This window comes from Emydura macquarii, unplaced genomic scaffold (genome assembly GCF_026122565.2).
Source record: "Emydura macquarii macquarii isolate MOO-44397 ecotype Brisbane River unplaced genomic scaffold, CSIRO-AGI_Emac_v2 contig_431, whole genome shotgun sequence".
NCBI classification, from domain to species: domain Eukaryota; kingdom Metazoa; phylum Chordata; order Testudines; family Chelidae; genus Emydura; species Emydura macquarii.
In genome coordinates this window covers 14433790-14454230 of record NW_027130568.1, presented here as the reverse complement: position 1 = coordinate 14454230, position 20441 = coordinate 14433790, and the positions used below count along the sequence as shown (strand labels likewise).

At 38.6% G+C, this 20441-nt stretch overlaps 1 protein-coding gene across 1 annotated transcript in view; it reads left to right on the top strand.

Annotated features, from left to right (window-relative positions):
* The window catches only part of CDKAL1 (CDK5 regulatory subunit associated protein 1 like 1), a 621365-nt gene that overhangs the window by 471668 nt on the left and 129256 nt on the right, over window positions 1-20441 (top strand). Inside the window, exon 12 of the mRNA XM_067537586.1 lies at window positions 5981-6161. Within this exon, the coding sequence (XP_067393687.1) occupies window positions 5981-6161 (181 nt within the window). The remainder of the gene's footprint in view (window positions 1-5980; window positions 6162-20441) is intronic.

The following is a 20441-nucleotide window of genomic DNA, read 5'->3' as shown; positions in this document are numbered from 1 at the left end:
TAGCAAGCATAGAGGAAACACTCCATTCTTATGAAGACAAAGGAGAGAATTAGTAGCCTCTGGGGGAGTAGGAGTGTGCCAAAGAGATGCTCAAGGGGATGGTTACAGTGACTGGTAGCTAGAGTGGCTAGAGTAGAGGTTCTTTCTGCTGCTGCCTGAGAGCCTGAGCAGCCCATCTCTCATCCTCTCCCAGCAGCCTTTTGATCTGCTAGGAAGGAGAAGAAAGCAACACCTCCTGTGTTCTCATCACCCAAATTCTTTGATTGGGCCCTTCCTTCACGCCACTTGGGGTTAGGAAACAGAAGGTCAAGCAGGTCCAGTTTCTGTTTTGTTTTTCTCCATCCTGGCTGCAGCTTGCAACAAGACAAACAGAAGCAGTTGTCTGGATCTCTCAAGCAGACAGGAATGGGGAGCTCAGAGCTTGGAGTCAGTTTCATTGTAATTGGCATATTGCAGGATTTACCCATGCCCTGTTCCTCATACCCTGCTCTTTCCTCCACCTTTGGAGGTGGAAGGCATTTCTGTCTCTGTCCCTGCAGTCTGACAGGGTTTCTTTGCAGATGAAGGATAAGACACTTGTATTTCTTCTCTGCCTTTGCTCTCCCGAACACCCCTCCGCCACCATAACCCATGTGTTTCTCTCTCCCATGTTTGGATGGATATTCTCCTTGGCTCCACCATGATATTTTCCAGATTCTTCAGTAACATCAATATAATGGTCTTTAGGTTCCTGCTCATTAAATCAGCAACCAGTAGCCTCTGCTTTTGGGCAGACGCAGATGCCCCAGGTGATGCTTGTGTTGCTGGCTGTAACTCCTGTTGATTGTGTACAAACCTACATGAGCAGATGGAAGGGGTTTAGCTGTGGGGAAAAAAAGGAGAGGGCTATTTGGGAACTCAAAATTAGCAAACACATAGACACAGGTATATTTTTCTATAAAGTAGGCCGTTCCTCAACTTCTCGTGACTTTTATGAAAAGTCCAACATTTTCAATGTAAAACGTTACAGTAGAGATCCTTTTGTAAAAACCATTCTTTCTTTGTTTCTTGAGTCATAGGTGAGTGAGTAGAGACAATAGCACTCACTCTTCACAGCTAAAACATTGCAGTGTTTATGATCGCAAGATGTAACCATTGCATTATGATTTTTGAGGAATTTGTCAAGATTAAGACGGTCTTTAAATGAACTAGAAAGTCTTGCATCATTTTGAGAACAGCACAGAAATACTGGTATGTGCCTCCAATTACCAGTCTGGAGGGCATATTCAGTGAATAAATACATTTGCAAGAGGTCATCTATATGTTTAAAAAAATTCTTTTTATTCTTCAAAAAAATTCACTGTGTATACTGGGTTCACTGAATGATGTATTTTGGAGCATCTCTGCTGACCCTAGAAGACCCAGGAGATATCAGAGACTATAAAGAACTCTTAGTTACTAAAAACTCATGTATGTATTAAATGCCTATAACCACAGAATGATTAGTAGTGATATTCAGCACTTATTACTGTGTTTAAACAAGATAGCTTTGCAGTTCATCTTTAAAAGCAGCTTATTTAATATTGGCAGATACACTTGTGAGCAGAAACTGATGTTTGTTGCTTAATTTTATATTTTATTTCATAGTCAGATCTTTAGTTCAGAGTAAAGAACTTTTTGTTGTTTTGTTTGTCTCTCAGACACCAAAATACCTTAGTTTTCAAATGTAGATTTTTTTTACCGTATTCTCATTGTCTTTCTTCCCCTCTGTTCTCTCATTATGAAAATGATTCTGTGCATGTGGAATAAATTCCATTTATTTGTGTTGTGTGGAGAAAAACAGGGAGTTTGATTGTTTCAGTAATTGGTTTTGTCTTGAATGAAATTTTCACAAACACTGTACCTTTTTTCCCTTTTAAAAAAATTTTCTTTAATATTGTAATCTAAAGTGGTATAAAAACAGCACAGAGCAATGTTGTATTTTAGGGCAGGCGTATTGGATTGGGCTGTAATTAATTGCAGTTACAGAATAGAGACTCTCTTTCTTACTCCACTTCCCAAACCTAGTTTTTCCATTGTGTGTAGAATAATCCCATCCAGGAAGAAATCTAATTACTAAAATAATTAGCACTTTATTGCCAAACAGAATTCAAACATTTGTGCAGTTTATGAATTTCAAAAATGTTTAATTTCCTTTTCACTGAGGAAGGGAAGAACACATTTTACTGAATCTAGTTTGATTGAACCTTATAATTCATGTTGCCTTAGAAACAGGCAAACTCATATAAAGGATGGTATCACCAGTACTGTAGGCAAGAAATGCTTACACTGTTGCCTACAGTATAATTAAAATGGCTAAAATAACTAACAAATAGTGATTTTGTCAAACTTAATGACTGTTTTATTAATGTTACGAGAAATGTGAGCTAGTGCTATTTGATATTAATTTGTAAAGTAATATATTTTGTCTTATGTAAGCCTGCCATTATAACTCAACATATGTGCAGGGAATTTGTCATAGAATGCAAAATTCCTCTATATTTATTCAGTTCTTAGCTACCTTAGATGTTTACATTACTTCATTTCAAGCAGAACTGTATATCCTGCAGCTTATGTCAGGCTTAGTAAACCAGTGGGAATCACTTCAGGCTCTTGGGCCCACAGTATCAGATTTTTTCACATTATATTTACGTTTCAGCTACTGGTTCCTACTTACCTTTATTTAGCCAAAAAAAAAAAAAAGTTCTTTCTCATCTATTGGGACAAGTCTCTGTATAAGATGCATGTTTTATGTGTTAGGTCAAATAAGTGGGTTTTTTTTAATCTGCCATGTTTTGGCTTCAGTCTTATTAACCTTTAGGTTCAGAACTCCTAAATGTAATATAGAATGAAAGAAAAGATTTTTATGTTTTTATTTAAACTCAAGGAGGAGGAATATTGTGATATTAGTATCTAGATGACTTCCATGCAGCTAACTAAACTAAAAAATAATGACATTTGAAAAAGAGAGAAGTCAACATAGCTCGATATATTATCCCTCACAAGATTTAAACAAAAATCCTACCATCTGTAAACGAAAGGGAAACAACCACATGTTTTCCCCCATGTTATGCTTCTCACTCTGCAAGCCTTGCATCAAGTCTGCTATCCTCCTGGCTGAGAACTATACTTTAATTTTATTTTCTTATTCATTGGCTTTTCTATAGTTTATTATTATCATCATCATATCACCTCCCAAGCATTAATGATTTAGCCTCACAAACACACCTGTATCCCCATTTTAGAGATGGTGGATGGAGGCACACAAAGGCTAAGTGACTTACTCAAGGTAACACAGGAAATCTATAGCAGAGCTGGCATTAGAAACCAGATCTCTTGACTTCCAATTCTGTGTTCTAACTACAAGACCAGACTAACCTTCCTGTCCTGAACTGAACTGGCCCTCACTTTTGTGGCACATTAGTGCTACTACTTAATTTATGGTATGAAGAGAGATCTCTTGGTTCAGTGTGTAACATTTCCTGTCATAGGGTCATTCTCTTTGAATTACTACCAGCAAATGCCATGGTGGGACATGGAATCAAACTAGGGTCTTTTGAAAGACAACACAGAACAGTCCATTAGTAGTTTAATGAAGTTTATTAGCACCAGTTTTTTACCCTCTTGCCTCATTTATTTGTCTTCATGATTAAGTAGTCTGTGGTTGGGTGGGTTTTATTTTTGTTGTAAACTGCTCATCTAACCCATCTTCCAGTATGAAAAGGCATGTACAAAGTGCAAACAAAATAATACTACAATAATAAAAGTTTTTACAGCTGCACAAAAGTTTCAGTGTTACCTCATATTTCACCTGGTTTATCCCCTTGCAAGTGCAATATTGTTCCTTAGATTACATTTTCGAGCTTTGCCCAACTTTGTTCCTCTCTTTAATAGACCTAACTGCTATTAAAAGTTTTCCTGATACTCAGACTCAATTTTTGTTTGATCATTGTACTCCCAATAATGTTATTCATATCCCTTCCTATTGCCCTAGAACAAATAATAGTTCTCTTTGTCCATCTAAACATTACACAGATGGTATTCAGGTGATAAGTATTTGTTTGTTTATCTCTGCTAATAGATACATGGATACAGAGAAAGAGAGAACCCACCACCACCAGTGTGCTGTCTGGGGAATCCATCCCAGGTTTTGGGAGGAAGATGATTGTGGGTCAGGGAGCAGATCCTCACCTGCATGCTTGGGGGCTACCACAAAGCTGCAAAATGGCTTAGGGACCTGCTCTTCAACTCAGGACAAAACATCCATTCTTTTTCTTCTCCTGGGGAAATCAGATAGGCCTAGTCGATATCCATTCACACACTTAAAGATTTTTTTTATGTCCAAACCTTTCTTTTGGTATAGAGAAGCCAAACTACTGTATACTTGTTTAGTTCTTAACTATCCTTAAAAGTTAAATTCCTTCCAGTTTGTCAATATGTTTGATATTGTGGTGTCAAGAAAGCAACTCATTATTAGAAGACAGTCTCTAGTGCCATATTGATGATGATGATGCTTATATAGCACTTTTAATCAGTGGATCTCAAAGTGCTTTACAATGGTCAGCATCTGTATCCCCATTTTACAAATGAGGAAACTCAGGCACAGAAAGGTGAAGTGATTTGCCCATGGTCATCCAGCAGGCCAGGCGGAGATGGGAATAAATCTAAATCTGAGGTCCAGTGCTCTATTCATTAGCAACACTGCCTAAATAGGAATGCTCATTTCTCTTGATCATGTGATGTATCCAGCCAAGGTGAAAAGTTAAGAAAAGTTGCTGTTGCTAGATAAAAAGGTAGTTTAATGCTGGAGTATTCAAATAATTTGAATTTTTATAGTGAGACAAAGTGGGTACGGTAATGCCTTTTATTGGAATAACTTCTGTTGGTTAGAGAGAGACGAATATTCAAGCTTACACAGAGCTCTTCTCAAAAGCTCCGTTTCTCATAAGCTTGTCTCTGTCATCAAGAGAAGTTGGTCCAGTAAAAGATATTACCTCACCCACCTTGTCTCTCTAATACATTAGGACCAACACAGCTACAACAATACTGCAAACAACAATTTGTTTTTGTCTTTTTTATGGGGAGAGTGGATGATTAGACATATTTTAAGGGGGACTGAGTTAAAAGGTTGGTTCTGATTAAAAGGAAGCTTTTGTTGTACAGAAGCGAAATTGGATTGGAATTTCTAAGCTACTCAGGATGTCAAGCCCCTGTCTTTACCCTACCCTGCCTGCAGTGTTACAGCCGTGCAAGGAATTTACAAATTCTAGTAATAAATCCCGGGAGGTTATAAGCTTTGCAGACTGAGTAACTAAAATGAAATGAATTTACAAGCTCTGCTTGTAACCTGTTGTTTCAAGTGCCTGAGGAGTTAATTCAGAAATTTTTCATTTTTATTCTCTTTCAGTTCTGGATCAAATATTCACTGTAACTTCTCTATTGTTTTCCATTTTTGGGTTCTTACCCATGTATCAAGTTTTTCATTGTCAGAGGCCTGGTCTACCCTGGCCTACGCGAAATTGGCAGGAGTCGATGGGAGATATTCAAGCTATGTAGAGAAACTTGTATATCTCCCATCAACTTCCTAAACTCTAATGAGCATGGCATCCCCACTATGCTATGCCAATGGGAAATGCCATCCCGTTGACTCATCATTACTCTTTTTCCGGGGGTAGATTTATTAAGTCGATTTCTGGATCAATTGAGCTGGGCTTCTCTTCCGCTCAATCGATCTTGAAAAGTCGATGGTGAATTTGCTGCCATCAGTGAAAACATACCAGAGAAATGGCCATTAAAAATCTCATTGTACTTTTTCTAAAACTGGTGTTAGGCCTCAGTTCTTTAGCCAAAGGTGAGTTGAGTAAATACATTCTTTTCATTTTCAAGAGAATGAGATTTTTGTGTAGGGAGAGACTTGGTGTACCTAGTCTGCAGTTTAACATTTTTTCCGCTTCCATTACAGAATGCCTGGAATAACAATTGCTACAGACATCATCTGTGGTTTTCCAGGGGAGACAGATGAAGATTTTCAAGATACCATGAAACTTGTAGAAGAATACAGATTTCCAAGCCTCTTTATTAATCAGTTTTACCCACGCCCAGGGACTCCTGCTGCAAAAATGCATCAAGTTCCAGCCTTAGTGGTAAGATATATTTTCTTGCACTGTTGTACTTGATAGCTCATTTTACATGGCTTTCATGTTGTGCCAAATGTGAATGTACAGTACACACTGTACTGACTTGAAACATGAGAAATGTTTATTGAAGAATATGGTTTTGCAGGAGAATTATGCCACAATTAAAATGCAGTTTATATATTTCCATAAAATAAAATGATTGCCTTTAGAGCACTGGATGCCTTGCCAGATTTGAAGTTTAAATTACTGGGTCAAATTGTTAATTGGGGTAAAATAGCATTTGTAGCAGATTCAAGTGATTCTTTTGCCTTTGACTCGCTAGTCATATATTCTTCCTAACTTGTTTTCTGACTGAGTTTCTTGTTACTAAGAAAAGGACAAAGGTTACATTTCATATTTTCTTCCAATTTTTGAAGACTTATGTGAATCCAGTGATATCAAACACATTGCAAATGATTCTGTCCAAAATTATATGAACCGAAAGATATTAATCTTTGATTTATATATTAAAGGTCATATTTGCATGTGACTACTTCCATTCCATTGACAACTACCTTATTAATATCTTTCATGATTCTGCACTGTTTTAAAATCTAGTCTCTGCAGCCTATATGGTAAATGTCACTGGTGAAATTTGTGTGAAATTATATTTAATCTTCCTTTTTTCAGGTACTCCCCAATCTTCTATATTTTGCCATTGTGGTATAACTCTTTCCGATTACCGAAGCTCCTCATTTCAAAATCCCCAAGAGGATAAATGCCACATTTTTAATACGAGGCAGATGGTAATCAACTGTATTCTAATTGATAAAATTTAAATTCCCTTTTTGTCATAAGTGATGATAATGACAATTATGTTTAAAGGTTTAGTTTGATAAAAAAATCTGTTTTGAATTTGCAAATTTACCTAACCTGAATCTTCAAACAAGAAAGTATACCAAGCTGATTCTTATAAAACCATTTAACTTTTCATTGGTGTTTGTACCAGGGTAAATAAAATTTGTATGCATTGTATTTCCAATCAGGATAAAATCAAAGACAGCTAATGCTATAGGCAGGTAAAAATATATCACATTTCATTCTGTGGGGTCATCATGGATCACCAACCTACAGCTACTCTTTGAAGAGAAATCAATATATTTATTGTTGCATCTCTTCCTCGGTAATGTCAAAAGCTATGCAGATATAGTCTCTACTTACCATCAATATATACCATACCTTTAATGAAAACATGTTAACTGATGAAAATGGAGAATTAGGTTATATTTGATTCCTTTTTTAATTGTTCAAAGAAATAAGCTTTGAGCCATGATTAATCCTTTTTTGTAGAGCATCTTAGCATCTTGTAGAGGAAAATGTAGACGATTTAGGCACAAAAGATGCTGTCGGCGTGTTGTGTGATAGTGTAAATAAGCTCGCATAGTTGACTGAAATTTTTCCTTCTAAAATGCTCATCACATAGTCATTGTGGATGCCTATATTTAAAATACAGGAGTTGAGCAATTTTGGGAATATAGGCAGGTTAAAAATTTAAACATTTGGGTTAATTTCTTGTTTTAGTCACACAGATACAACCCAATTATCCTCAGTGGATTGCACAGCAGTAGAAGAATTTGGCCATTTGTTTTTTTTGCAGACTGTAGTTAAATACAATTATACTACCATTGAATATTCATTGAATAAGAACTAACTTATTTTTTTAAAAGTTACATTTAAACTTGGGGGGGAAACATAATTTTAGTGAAGCTTGACATTTTCACTTTGATCTTCTTTTTCTATAATTTACTGCTTTTGGGGAATTAGAACCTTCAAAGAAGCCATGGCTTCTTATGTTCCAGGGCTGATGAAAAACTGTAATTAACAGATATTCTTTTTTTCTCCCACCTTGTTTCTCTCTTTGTAATCTTCAACAACTCATCTAAATGCAGGATAACCTATCAACTGGAGCAGGAATAGTTTATGCTAATCTCTTGTCTTTTATATTCATAATGTCTCTGGGTAGTAGCTAATGGCCTTCCTTTCAGTGTCAAGAATGCACGGGCATTTCATTTTTCATTCCTTGTCCAGAGCACCTTATAATTACATATCTTTCTCAGATGAGAGAAAAGACTATTATATACCCATGTACTATTTATTACTTTATGTACTCGCATCCCTCCCCCCGCTTTTTTTACTGTGCATGTCATCTTATAGTTAATTAACTGACTTCAGTTTATTCATATAAGGACAAGCAGCACATGAACCTATTATAGTAAAAGAAGAAAATATATATAGCACATCATGTCTCCAATCTAATCTCATGAGCTAATTCTTTGTCAGAAAGTTCACATGCTATTAGCTTAGAGGAGTATAGGTTTCTTTTGGCAGTATTTCTTCATGTAAAGAAATTTTGGACACATTATGTAACTAAGGATACCAAACAAGTGACCCAATGATAGCACATGACAGTTGCCACCCATGTCTTCTTGCTCAGGATGGGCTATGTATGCTTTTCATTTTAGCATTGCAGAAATCTGCAGTGGGAGAGATGTATTGCTGTTTGCAATCTGCTCCCCTCCTGTACAGTGTGTTCCAAGACAACCTCAGGGGTCTTAACCACGTGGTATCTGTGGTGGCAACATATTCGCCTTGTCAAATCCTTTAAGTTCACCTTTCTTCCAGGCCCAGTACATGAAGTAGGCATAGTAATGTTAGCACTTTTTTCTTTGGTGGAAGTGGTATATTTGATAACTTTTTTGGAGGAAAAGTTCACACTGGAAAATTTCATTTGGGTTTGACATGAAGAGTATTCAATAAACTCTGTGGAATCTTTTTTCCACATAAAATATGTTATATTTGAAATCCATACTGGCACTATTCTTCTGTGTCTAAAAGGGCACTAATCCACTACTTTTTATGATCAGAACAGGAAGAGAGGATGTAGTTTTTCCTTATTCTGCTTGGAAAACTATCATCCATGGAAGATTGCATATATCTAAGTAACTATCACCTCACAAACATTAATTTTTCTTCACAAAACATTTGTGAGGCCAGGGAAGTGTTATTTCTAATTTACAGAATTGAAGCATTCTAAGATTGTGAGTTGCCCAGTGTCACACAAGGCAGAGCCAGAATCTGAATCCAGAACGCCTGAGTTCCAGTCCAGTGTCTTAACATTAAGAGTATCCCTCTTTCCCCTAACCTCTAAAAAAAACCCTAAATAGTTATTTTATTATTTTTATTTTGGAAATACCAACTGCGATCTAGGCACTATACAAACATGGAGGCAATTCTTTTATGTATTTCTTCATGTTTCCTTTTGATCCCAGGGGCTTATAGATTAGTCAAAATATGACTCAGAAAACCCTATTGATATTCTGACTTTCTGCCTTGTTGGCAATCCCTCTCATTTGCCTAAAAGAATCTCTGGCTATGCTGAACAAGTACATACTGTGACTGGAAACCTGCAAGGAAAACCATGGTGTTGATATCCTGAGGAGATATCTGGTAGAAATTCATACTTACAGTTACATTCTAAAGTGGGTTTAAAATACGACATAAATTCCTGTTTTTCTCTAAAAGAAAGTCTTCTGTCAATGTGAAATTTTAGACATGCTCTTTGCATTTTCTTTGTAGCTTTTGTTTGGCTTCTCTATATAATTTTTAAATAAATTGTTGAAATTGGTCTTTGAAATTTGGCCTTGTTGCTGACAACACAGAGAATCACTATCTTCTTTGGGGCATCTTAGCTATATTCCCACTGGGAACAATGTGAGGGGATGGCCATCTTTGCTAAAACACTATTAGCTTCACTTTCACTGAGAACCGTAGGAGATGTCAGCCATTTTGAGATGTCAGTTCTTCATGTAATTCTCTGTAGAAAAACATCACTCTTCAGTCCCTGTTGAAGAAGAAATTTAAAGTTATGAAGAATAACAGTGCAAAATTTTTTTTTAAAATTACCATTAAGCCTAACGTTTTATTTTCAAAACCAACCGCTGTATCAGTTCTACTCCAAAGGGAGGGTGGATGGGTCAACTCAGATGTGAGGAGTGAGCCGGGAAATAAGAGAGACAAGAGTGAGGGAAAAACAAGTGTGTGCGTGCACACACAGGAAGGTGGAGATTGGCAGGTGAGGGAAATTGGCCAGTATTTTCTGGTTGCTTTGCACTGCTCTATTGGTAAGTTAGGCAGCCAGAACATACTACTAGAACTGGCCCTAACAGCTAAAATAATAATAATAAAAAATAAAGATTTAAAGTTGATGCTAACATACCTTCAAACCATGAGAAATATCATAGGTAATATTCTCTGTGTAGATGTAACACTCTTTGTACAGGCATCCAACTTCTTTATCTGCCCAGTAGTGACATTGTCATGTGGAAGAGGAGGGGGCATGAAATGAAAAAATGCAGTGTGTCTTTAAAAGTCAGTTAAATGTAATATGGGACTACAAACACTATTATTCATTATTATAAATTTCCTGGGTTTGTAATGCTTGCTTTTTAGCATAATTATAACATCCTTGTAATGATTTTACCCTTAAGTAACTAATGTATGCAGCCTTAACTCCAGTATAATAACACTTTCTATCTGGGAATATTATTACACACAGAAATGTGAGTAGAAATTCAGCAGGTTCTTTTCTTCTTCTTAATGAAACCGTGACCTAGCATCATGGAGCTTGGGAAAAGTGCTGTACTGTGGGAGGGTTCTGTCTTTTTAAATTAAATTTGCAATGAATGTACTGACCACTTAAAAATATGGCATGCGGATAAACAAATCACTGCAAAGGAATGGGGTTTGGTTTAGAAAAGAGGACCAGCCACTTCAATCTGTAGCACAGTAAAAGAAAGTTTCTTTAAGATGCTGTTTCAATCATATCACACCAGTCAGTTTAAAAAATTATATAGATTGAACAGGGATAAATATTGGACAAATTCTGGTGAAAGTGATTTTATGCATATGTGGTGGACATGTCCAGTCATTAGCGAGTATTTCAAACCATAACCACATATCATAAATTGTTGGATATTACCTTTGGTAATTCTCTTGGGGCTTCCTAGTGGAAATGGTCACATAAAAGGAAATGAAGAATTAGTCTCATCTGCTAGCAGCTGCTTGGCTATTGGTAGCCTGCAACTGAGACATCTGTGGCAGCTTCTAGAAATTAAATGGCAAGATTGAGTTCCAAACACAGAGGTATTGAGAAGAAGCTGGCATGCCCAGTATTGAGACACTTATAGCAACTGCGCAGCTGAGATGGACAGGTCATATTGTCTGTATGCTGGATCATCGACTCCCAAAAATTCTCCTCTATAATGAACTCAAGAAAGGGAAACGCGATAGAGGAGGGCAAAAGCTGCGCTATAAGGACATTTTGAAAAGGAACTTGAAGAAAGCAAATATTAACATAGAGAACTGGGAAGAAGTTGCCAGAGATAGATGTAAAAGGAGAACTGTAGTGTATGATTCTATCCAGGCAGTTGGCATGCACAGAGAGGCAGTGTATCAACACCATCTTCAACAGCATAATATCAAAGCAGCTCTCCAATTTCTCCTGCCGAAATTGTCACAAGTTTTATTTCTAATGTTGCACTCGCTTCTCATCGCTGAGCTAACAAGTGCTAAATTTCCCTCCTCCACAGTCTTTGTCAAATATGATGGAGTGGCAAAGAAAGACGATTGCTAGGCTCTCCTTGGAAAAAGAAACTTAGCTGAACCATTGAGGAATGGTTCAAAAGAATATGGAAGGTTGTGGTTATGGAAAAATCAACACACCAATTACATACCCTGCAAAATAGAGAGAGGACAGATACTTAGGTATTTTGTTACCTTTTATTCAGTACTCAGGCAAAATACATTCACCTACAAAACAGCACACCTGTCCATTTTTTTTTTTTTAATATTAACATTTGATGGACATAGCTGGTCTGTTCAATTGTGTATATAGAGCAGTGATACTCAGATTGAGGCTCAGGAGCCACAAGCAGCTCTTTAATGTGTCTCCTGCAACTCTTTGCAGTACATATTAAAATACTGTGAGATTTAATTATTAACCAATTTAAGTTATTAACCAATCAGGATACTTTTACTATGTTATTAACCAATTGTAGTTGATAAAATAATACTTGGTCAGAATAACCAATAATATAGAGAGATATAAAAAGTAAATGAAACAATGAATTCACACCACTGTGGCTCTTTTGGGTAATGTTGATGGCTAATTTGTCTCCTGAACCACTGAGGTCTGAATATCACTGATACAGATTTCAGTCAATGCAATAAAATCACTAGAAGCAACATAGCTGTTGTAATGATGCTCACTCTATAATATGGTAACACCCTATTAAATAGGGTCAGTTTCTCTTTAAACAAAAGCTAACTATTATAATGGTTGTTTTGTTTCTGATATTTACATGGCAAGGATTTGTAAACTTGTTAAAACTTCCTAAATAGTTTTTAAAATTTCCGTGGTAACTTTCCCAAGAACAGGATTGTTAAACTTGGTATTCTGGTACTCAGTCCAAATTAAATACTTACTTTTTCTTTAGTTTCAGCTGCCTCTGGTATTGATGTCTGGTCCAAAAATGTTACGTAGCATTGCTATGTGTTTTCTCACAGTATCTGCTTTCACAAATATGTACTTTATTTATTAAAATTTTCAAAACCTGGATGAAAGGTCATATCTAAAGATAGCATCATAATTATCTCTCTACTCCCTGCTCCTGGTTTGGAACTTCAATACTGATCAGCTGCTGGGCCCTTTTAATTCCTTCCAGGTGTGTGTCCTTGATTTTATTTCAGCAGAAGTTGTCTTACTCATAATTATAATTACTTCTGCAAGGTGAGTAACTAAGCTACAAGCTTATATTTTCTTATTAACATTCATTAGGATCAGTGTTTTCTCCAATAAGAATTCTATTTTCTCTTAGAGGTACATCATCTCACCACTTCCTATCATTGGGAAATATATTCAGAATTCTTTGGGAGTCCAGATACAAAAAAGCATCGCTTACTTTATTCCACAATAGATGAATAGAGGAGCAGCATCTTGCAGCTCTTATTTACTTGTAGCTGCTTGTGACATTTCTGCACATATAGAAGATGGCCCAATTCCTGTTTGCTTTTTCCTCATGCTAGTAATTCCAGAAAAAAAAAATCTTGGTGCAAAATCCATTTCTTAACTTATCTTTCCCAAAGTAACCCTTTCAAACACATCAATATCTTCATACTTTATATCTTTATTTTTAAAAAACCTCATCAGTAATTTTAAGCTTGTTGCCAACAGGGCTGGAAGACACTGATTTTTTTGTGCTCAGGTACCACGGCGATGGTGACATTACAAAAACCAAGTCAGATATATTAGATTTACTGGTATTACTTTTGGGCTAGATCCATGTAGGCTGGTGAATCCACCCAGCAGGGGCATCGTGGCCCTTCCTCGGGCCCAGGCTCTGAGGAAGGCCACAGTGCCTTGCTACACGGGGAAAGTTAGCAGATTGGCAAGGAATCTGTGGCCCCCAGCTCCCTAAGCGGGGCAGGGCTGGCAAGGAGACTGTGGCCACAACACTTGGTGTCCTCTGCGGCTGCAGGCCCAGAGGACACATGTACTCCCAGGATGGCTAGGAAAGGGGGTAGGGAGACGCAGGCCCACCCGACTCCACTACATCCCAGCCCAGGGCCCTACCAGTGGCAAAGGGTTCTGCCACTGGGTCAGCAGGACTCCAGCTGCAATGCGCTGAAACTGGTGTGAGTGCAAGCTCAGACAGACTGTAGTCGGCTGCCCCTGGGCTACTTCCTCCCACCCTGAACCCGGGTACCTGGGTCTTCCTCAGATTCTCCAGGGTAGATGGCTAGAGGGAGTCCCACCAGTCCCTCACTGTCAGTCGACAGCAGGTCCAGGAATTCCTCGGGGCCATCAGCGGATGGCAGCTCCTCTAGGTCGTGGCTGGCCTTAGAGGGTCCCTTCCAGTCAGCAGTCTCCATTAGCTCTTCCCAGTCTCTAAGGCCCGGTAGCCCCGGCAGGGCCTTGAGGTTCCGGTCAGTGGAGGGCTCGTGCTGTCCAGCCACAGGGCCTGGCTCAGTCTCAGACCACAGCCTGAGGGAAGGAGCATCCTTCTCTGGCAGCAGCTTCCCCCTGACTGACCTGCTAGGCCGGCCTTTTGTACTTCCCCTTCCTGTCTTGGCCCCACCCCTCTTCTCCTGGGGCCTGAGGCCTGCAGTTCCCTGATCCGTCCAACAGAGGCACTGCAGCCCTACCTCGGGCCCAGGCTCTGAGGAAGGCCAAGCTCCTTGCTACAATCCACAAATGGATTTAGGCATTTAGCTGTCAATTTAGGTACCTAAATCCAAAATTTAGATGCTTAAAAATCCTGCTGAGCTATCACCAAACCCTGAAGGTGTTGAAATTCCCAAGACACCTAAACTTGTGTCAGTGAGCATGCTCAAAGCCATCTAAGTCCTGACTTTGCTGAGCTGCATGGAGCCTAAATGTTGGTGGGATTCTTAAACTAGGCACCCCCTGCTTATCTCCCGTCCTCCCCCACATCTCCTTCTGCTCTGTTTTTGTGAGAAAGGGTTGGCCTGACTAGGAACCTAAATCCAGGAAAGGATTCATGTCTGTGAATCCCAAGTGGTGATAGGGCCTGGATTAGATGCCTGTATCCCTTTGAAGGATGGGGCTTGGGACCCACTCCTTTCCTAAGTATTTCCTATTGACTAGCCTACATGGCTTCCTCTTCTGCATGCTGGCTTTTGTGGATCCCTTAGCTCTCCCCATACATTGTATAGGGATCCTGGACACCTGACTTGGGAGTGTGAATCCCACTGGGTGGCAGGTTGCCCATAGTTAGCATTGCAGTGCTGAGTTTAAGTCCCCTTTTTAGATTTAGCCTTTGTGACTAAAACAAACAGGATTTGGCATAATATATACAGGAGTATTACTGTAACATACAGCTCTGTACGCCATGATTCTCTCTAGTGGTAAAACTTGCCAGCTCCAAATATTAGAAAGGATAAAGTAAATTTTACTTGTTAATTAAAGTTCTTTTGCTCAAATCCCATATACAAGCATGCACTCATGTAACCCTATTATTCCCACTTAGAACTGCACTGGGGTTGCAGAAGGCTTCTGTCTCAGTGCCCAAACCCAAACGCAGTGTTTATAGTTAATTTTTAAATCTACAATTAAAACAACTCCAGAGTACTTACAGCTCAACATGCAACCTAAGATACTGACTTGTGTGATAGTCAAAGAAGTTAGTTACCTGTGGGTAACCTGAGTCTGCAGTTAAAATGTTATTATTGAACTCTACCCAAGCTTTCAAAAGGTAGTTATTTTAAAGCCAGTACCAGCTTCAGGTCATACCACTTTGGTTTATTTGACCAGGTGCTGAAGTGAAAAACTTGTGTTTGTTGTTGTGGAGACAGTTAAGCTGGTGTAAAGCCAGTTTTTTTCTATGTGAAAGCCATGAATTGTCTGGCTCTTAAAGTTACTGAGGGCTCAGTTCATGGCTGAATCTCTGGAATGAGTTAAATTCCACAGTCGCAGCTGGACTTTGCAGAGTCAGACCCAAGGGAAGGGACAAGAATATTTTGACTCTGGCTTGGAGCCACGTCTTTTGAAATTCTGCAGTGGTGTAGTTCAGAGCAACAGGCAGAATGTGAGTCTCTGACTTCTAAAGACTGTGGGTTATGATAGTCCTGCTGAAAAAGCAAGTCAGAGTTCAAAGCCAGAGTAGATATACACCTGGGAAACCCAGGCTGGCGCTGTACTACTTTTAATTCAACTTTGTTCCTACCGCGGCATTCTTCAGAGCGCTGACCAGACTGAAAATTACTGACTTCACATTACTTTTACACAAAATGTGGTTTAAAGGTTTTAGCTTCCCAAAGAAAATGTACAGTTGCAGATTTAGACTGAGTAATAGTACACATCAAAATAAAACAGTTCTTATGGGAAAATACACAGCTTCTTTGTTTCTTGTTAATTTTTAAACTTCCTTGTAATGCCAAAAAAACTCATCTGTACTACATATAACATTATTGACTTAATTGCTGATGTAACCATTGGTTTTAGCAGAACAATTATTTCCCATAAGAATTAAAAAGAAACAAAACCAGGAACTTGACATTATCCTTTGACAATTCTTTTTTACATACCACTACAGGTCTATTGTACATTTGCCCCACTCTCCTCTCTCTCATTACATTGATAGGTATATATGTTACAGAAATGGATCAGAGGAAGAAGTATCTGAGCAGGAGTTTATAGAAGAGGCCTACATTACTATTCCATATCTCTTACCTACGTTTCATTCATTTAAATTTTCAAGATTATAGTGATGTTTTTCAAACTAAAGTTATACCTGAGACAGATGTACAACTGGAAAACAAGGGCTGGCAGTTCCTAAAAGATGTAATACTGGAAGCTCAACATCAAGCTATTCTGATGCAGAGGAAAGATCAGAAGAGCCACAAGAGGCCAGTGTGGCTGCACAAGGAGCTTTTTAGCTATCTAAAAGCCAAAAAGAATACATACAGGAAATGGAAGGAGGGGCATGTCACCAAGGAAGTATATATGGGAATAACGCAAGTGTATATGGACAAAAACAGGAAAGCCAAGGAAAGAACGAGTTACAGCTGGCAAGGAAGATTAAGAGACAACAAGAAGGGGCTCTTCAAAAAAGAAAGATCAAGGATGGTGTGGTCTGCTGCTCAGTGAAGAAGGTGAGCTGGTACTGGAAGATGATAGGAAGGCAAAACTGCTCAATGCCTACTTTGCTTCAGTCTTCTCACAAAAATAACGTGACTGGATGATTAGAGAAGTTATTACAGACAATAAAGGGGAAAGAATCCAAATTGGGATAAGTAAAGAACACGTCAGAGATATTCTGACTAATTTGAATGAATTCCAATCAGTGGGGCTGGATGCTATTCTCTCAAGGGTACTGAAGGAATAAGATGAAGAAATCTTGGCGCCACTGGCAATAATATTTACAAATCCATGGATAACAGCAAACGTCCCAGAAGACTGGAGAAATGCTAACGTAGTGCCCTTCTTTAAAAATGGGGGAAAAGTCAGCCTGACTTTGATACCTGGGAAGCTACTAAAGCAATGTATAAAACATTCAATTTGAAAATACCTGGCGGATGAAGGGGTAATCACTAGCACCCAGCATGGATTTACTAAGGACAAATCATGCCAAACCAGCTTGATTTCCTTCTTTGATAGGTGTTTGGTGGATAGTTTGGTGGATGGGGGAATGCAGTGGATATAATATACCTGGACTTCCGCACATGACAGTCTGATAGATAAACTGGAGAAATGGTGGAACTACCATTAAGTGGATACATAATTGGACAGTACAAACAAAGAGTAACTATTAATAGAATGATGTCAGATAGGAGGGAAGTCTCAAGTGGGATTCCACAGGGATCTGTTCTGACTCCGGTGTTGTTTAACATCTTTATTAGTGATCTGGATATAGAAATAGAGAGCATACTGATCAAATTTGCAAATGACACAAAGCTGGGGATGAGGGTGATTTCCAACACTTTGGAAGATAGAGCTAAAATTCACAGGCATCGTTATAAATTTGAGATCTGGGCTATAGAATATTAGAGTTGGAAGGGACCTCAGGAGGTCATTTAGTCCAACCCCCTGCCCAAAGCAGGACTAACCTCAGCTATATCATCCCAGCCAGGGCTTTCTCAAGCCTCAGCTTAAAAACCTCTAAAGATGAAGATTCCACCACCTCCCTAGGTAACCCATTCCAGTGCTTCACCACCCTACTAGTGAAAAACTTTTTTCCTAATGTCCAACCTAGACCTCCCCAACTGCAACTTGAGACCTTTGCTCCTTGTTCTGTCATCTGCCACCACTGAGAACAGCCTAGCCCCATCCTCTGTGGAACCCTCTTTCAGGTAGTTAAAGGCTGCTATCAAATCTCCCCTCATTCTTCTCTTTTGCAGACTAAACAAGCCCAGTTTCCTTAGCCTCTCCTCATAAGTCCTGTGCTCCAGCCCCCTAATCATTTTTATTGCCCTCCGCTGTACTCTCTCCAACTTGTCTACATCCTTTTTGTAGTGGGGGGCCCAAAACTGGACACAATACTCTAAATGCGGCCTTACCAATGCCGACAAAACAACAAAACAAAATTGAACAGACAAATGTAAGGTGCTGCACTTAGGGTAGAAAAACAAAATGCACAAATACAAAATGTGGGATAACTGGCTTGGCAGCAGTACTGCTGAGAAGATTGTGGGAGTTGTGGTGGATCACAATCTCAACATGAGTCAGCAACGCAACGCTATTGCAAAAAAAGCAAATCCAATTTTAGGTTGCATTAACAAAGGCATAGCATGCAAGTCACAGGAAGTGACAGTACTGCTCTAATGGGCGCTGGTTAGGCCTGAGCTGGGGTACTGTGTCCAATTTTGGTCACCAATGTAGAGAAACTGGAAAGGATCCAGAGGCGAGCAACAAAGATGTTCAAAGGGATGGAATGTAAGCCCTAAGAGCAAAGGCTAAAGGAACTGGATATGTTTAGTTTGGAAAAGAGGAGATTGAGGGGGGACATGATAGCAGTCTTCAAATATTTGAAAGGCTGCCATAGAAAGATGGAAAAAAGTTGTTCTTTCTTGTCACAGGGGGGCAGGACAAGTGGCAATGGGTTCAAATTGCAGCATAGCAGATTTAGATTGAATCTCAGGAAAAAGTTCCTAACTGTAAGAAAAATAGGACAATGGAACAGACTGCCTAGGAAGGTTGTGGAAGCTCCTTCACTGGAGGTTTTCAAAAGGAAGCAGGATAGCAATCTGTCTTGGATGGTTTAGACACAACAAATCCTGCATCTTGGTAGGGTGTTAGACTAGATGACCCTTGTGGTCCCTCCTAATCCTATGATTCTATGATTTAAATAAAATGGGGGAGTAGGCCTGAACTTGTTATGAGTTACACACATAAATACAGATCCTGCAATACAGTGCCTGCATGCATTTTGTTTGAAGTAAGTGCAGCTCATTGCTGTATTGAGGCTTTAAGGGAGACATCACCAGGACAATATAAAGTTGAGGGTTGTTTGTTCCTCTCATCCCCCAATGGCTGTATTTATGGCCTTGTGTTTGTCAGCGTGTTCAGATATAGGGGTTTCAGTGCACACCATAATAAAAAGATTTGAGTCCAGGTGTGAAACTTGGATCTCGATGGAGATTATGAACCTCCCACCCCTATATAAGAAAGACACAAAGGTTTCATTTGGGCCCATCTCTTGCTTTTATTCAGTTTAATTATAGATAACAAATGGCCATAGTAAGCAGGACACTTCTTTCAGATTGCTAAAATTAATGAAGCAACTAAATATCTTCTCTATTGGGTTTTTTTTATTCTTTGCCTTATCATGTTGCATGTGAGGCATTAGTCTGATGAGAACTGGTTCATTGATAAGACTCAGCAGCACATCGTAGACTGTAGATACAAACTATAGAAGATTTAGGAGTATTGTCTTTAACATAATTTCTGAAATCAGATGTATTCAGCAGAACAGTAAAACCTGTTTGTTCAGGCTTTGGCACTGCCAGAATTTCCATGATGAAAGTATAGTTCAAGTTTAACAGTTTGCAACTCAAAACAGGCAGTGAAATAGGGCTCCACTCAGGTCTAACATTAATAATGTTGCTCAGATTGGTAAAGCTCTACTAATTGAATACCCTTGCTGCAGGCTGAGTGTTGGTTCTGTCTGTATCTATACTGCTACTGATAGTCATTCCTTTAGATACACAGTATTATGAATAGACTGGAGTGCTACTTGAGTATATTTCTAAAAAGCTAAAACTTTGATAAATTATAAGCAAAAAAATCCCAAGAATAATTTATTTCTGTAAAAAGGTATATTTCCTTGTATTATAACTGATTATTTCCTCATAAATAATACATATTTTAAAATATACAATGCATTGCATGGGTTACAGTAAGATTTACGGCACTGGAGTATGTGCATGTGCGCACACTCCTCTATACACACACGTCCATCCCAAACGGTGAAATCAGCAATGCCAGAAATCATATTATAGCTCCTGCAATGCATTGTACTTTTTTAAACATTGGAGAACTCTGGATTTAACTCTAATTTAATTTGTGCTTAACGGTTCACTTTTAAAGTACAGTAGTTGCTTTTGGATTTGGTTTTATTTATTTTTTTAAATCTCATAGAAGAGAACAAGAAATTATACTATTTGCAAATCAAGTTACTTGTCTGATCGACCACAAAGGCTCATTTTTGAAGAAAAAGATGACACTAACGG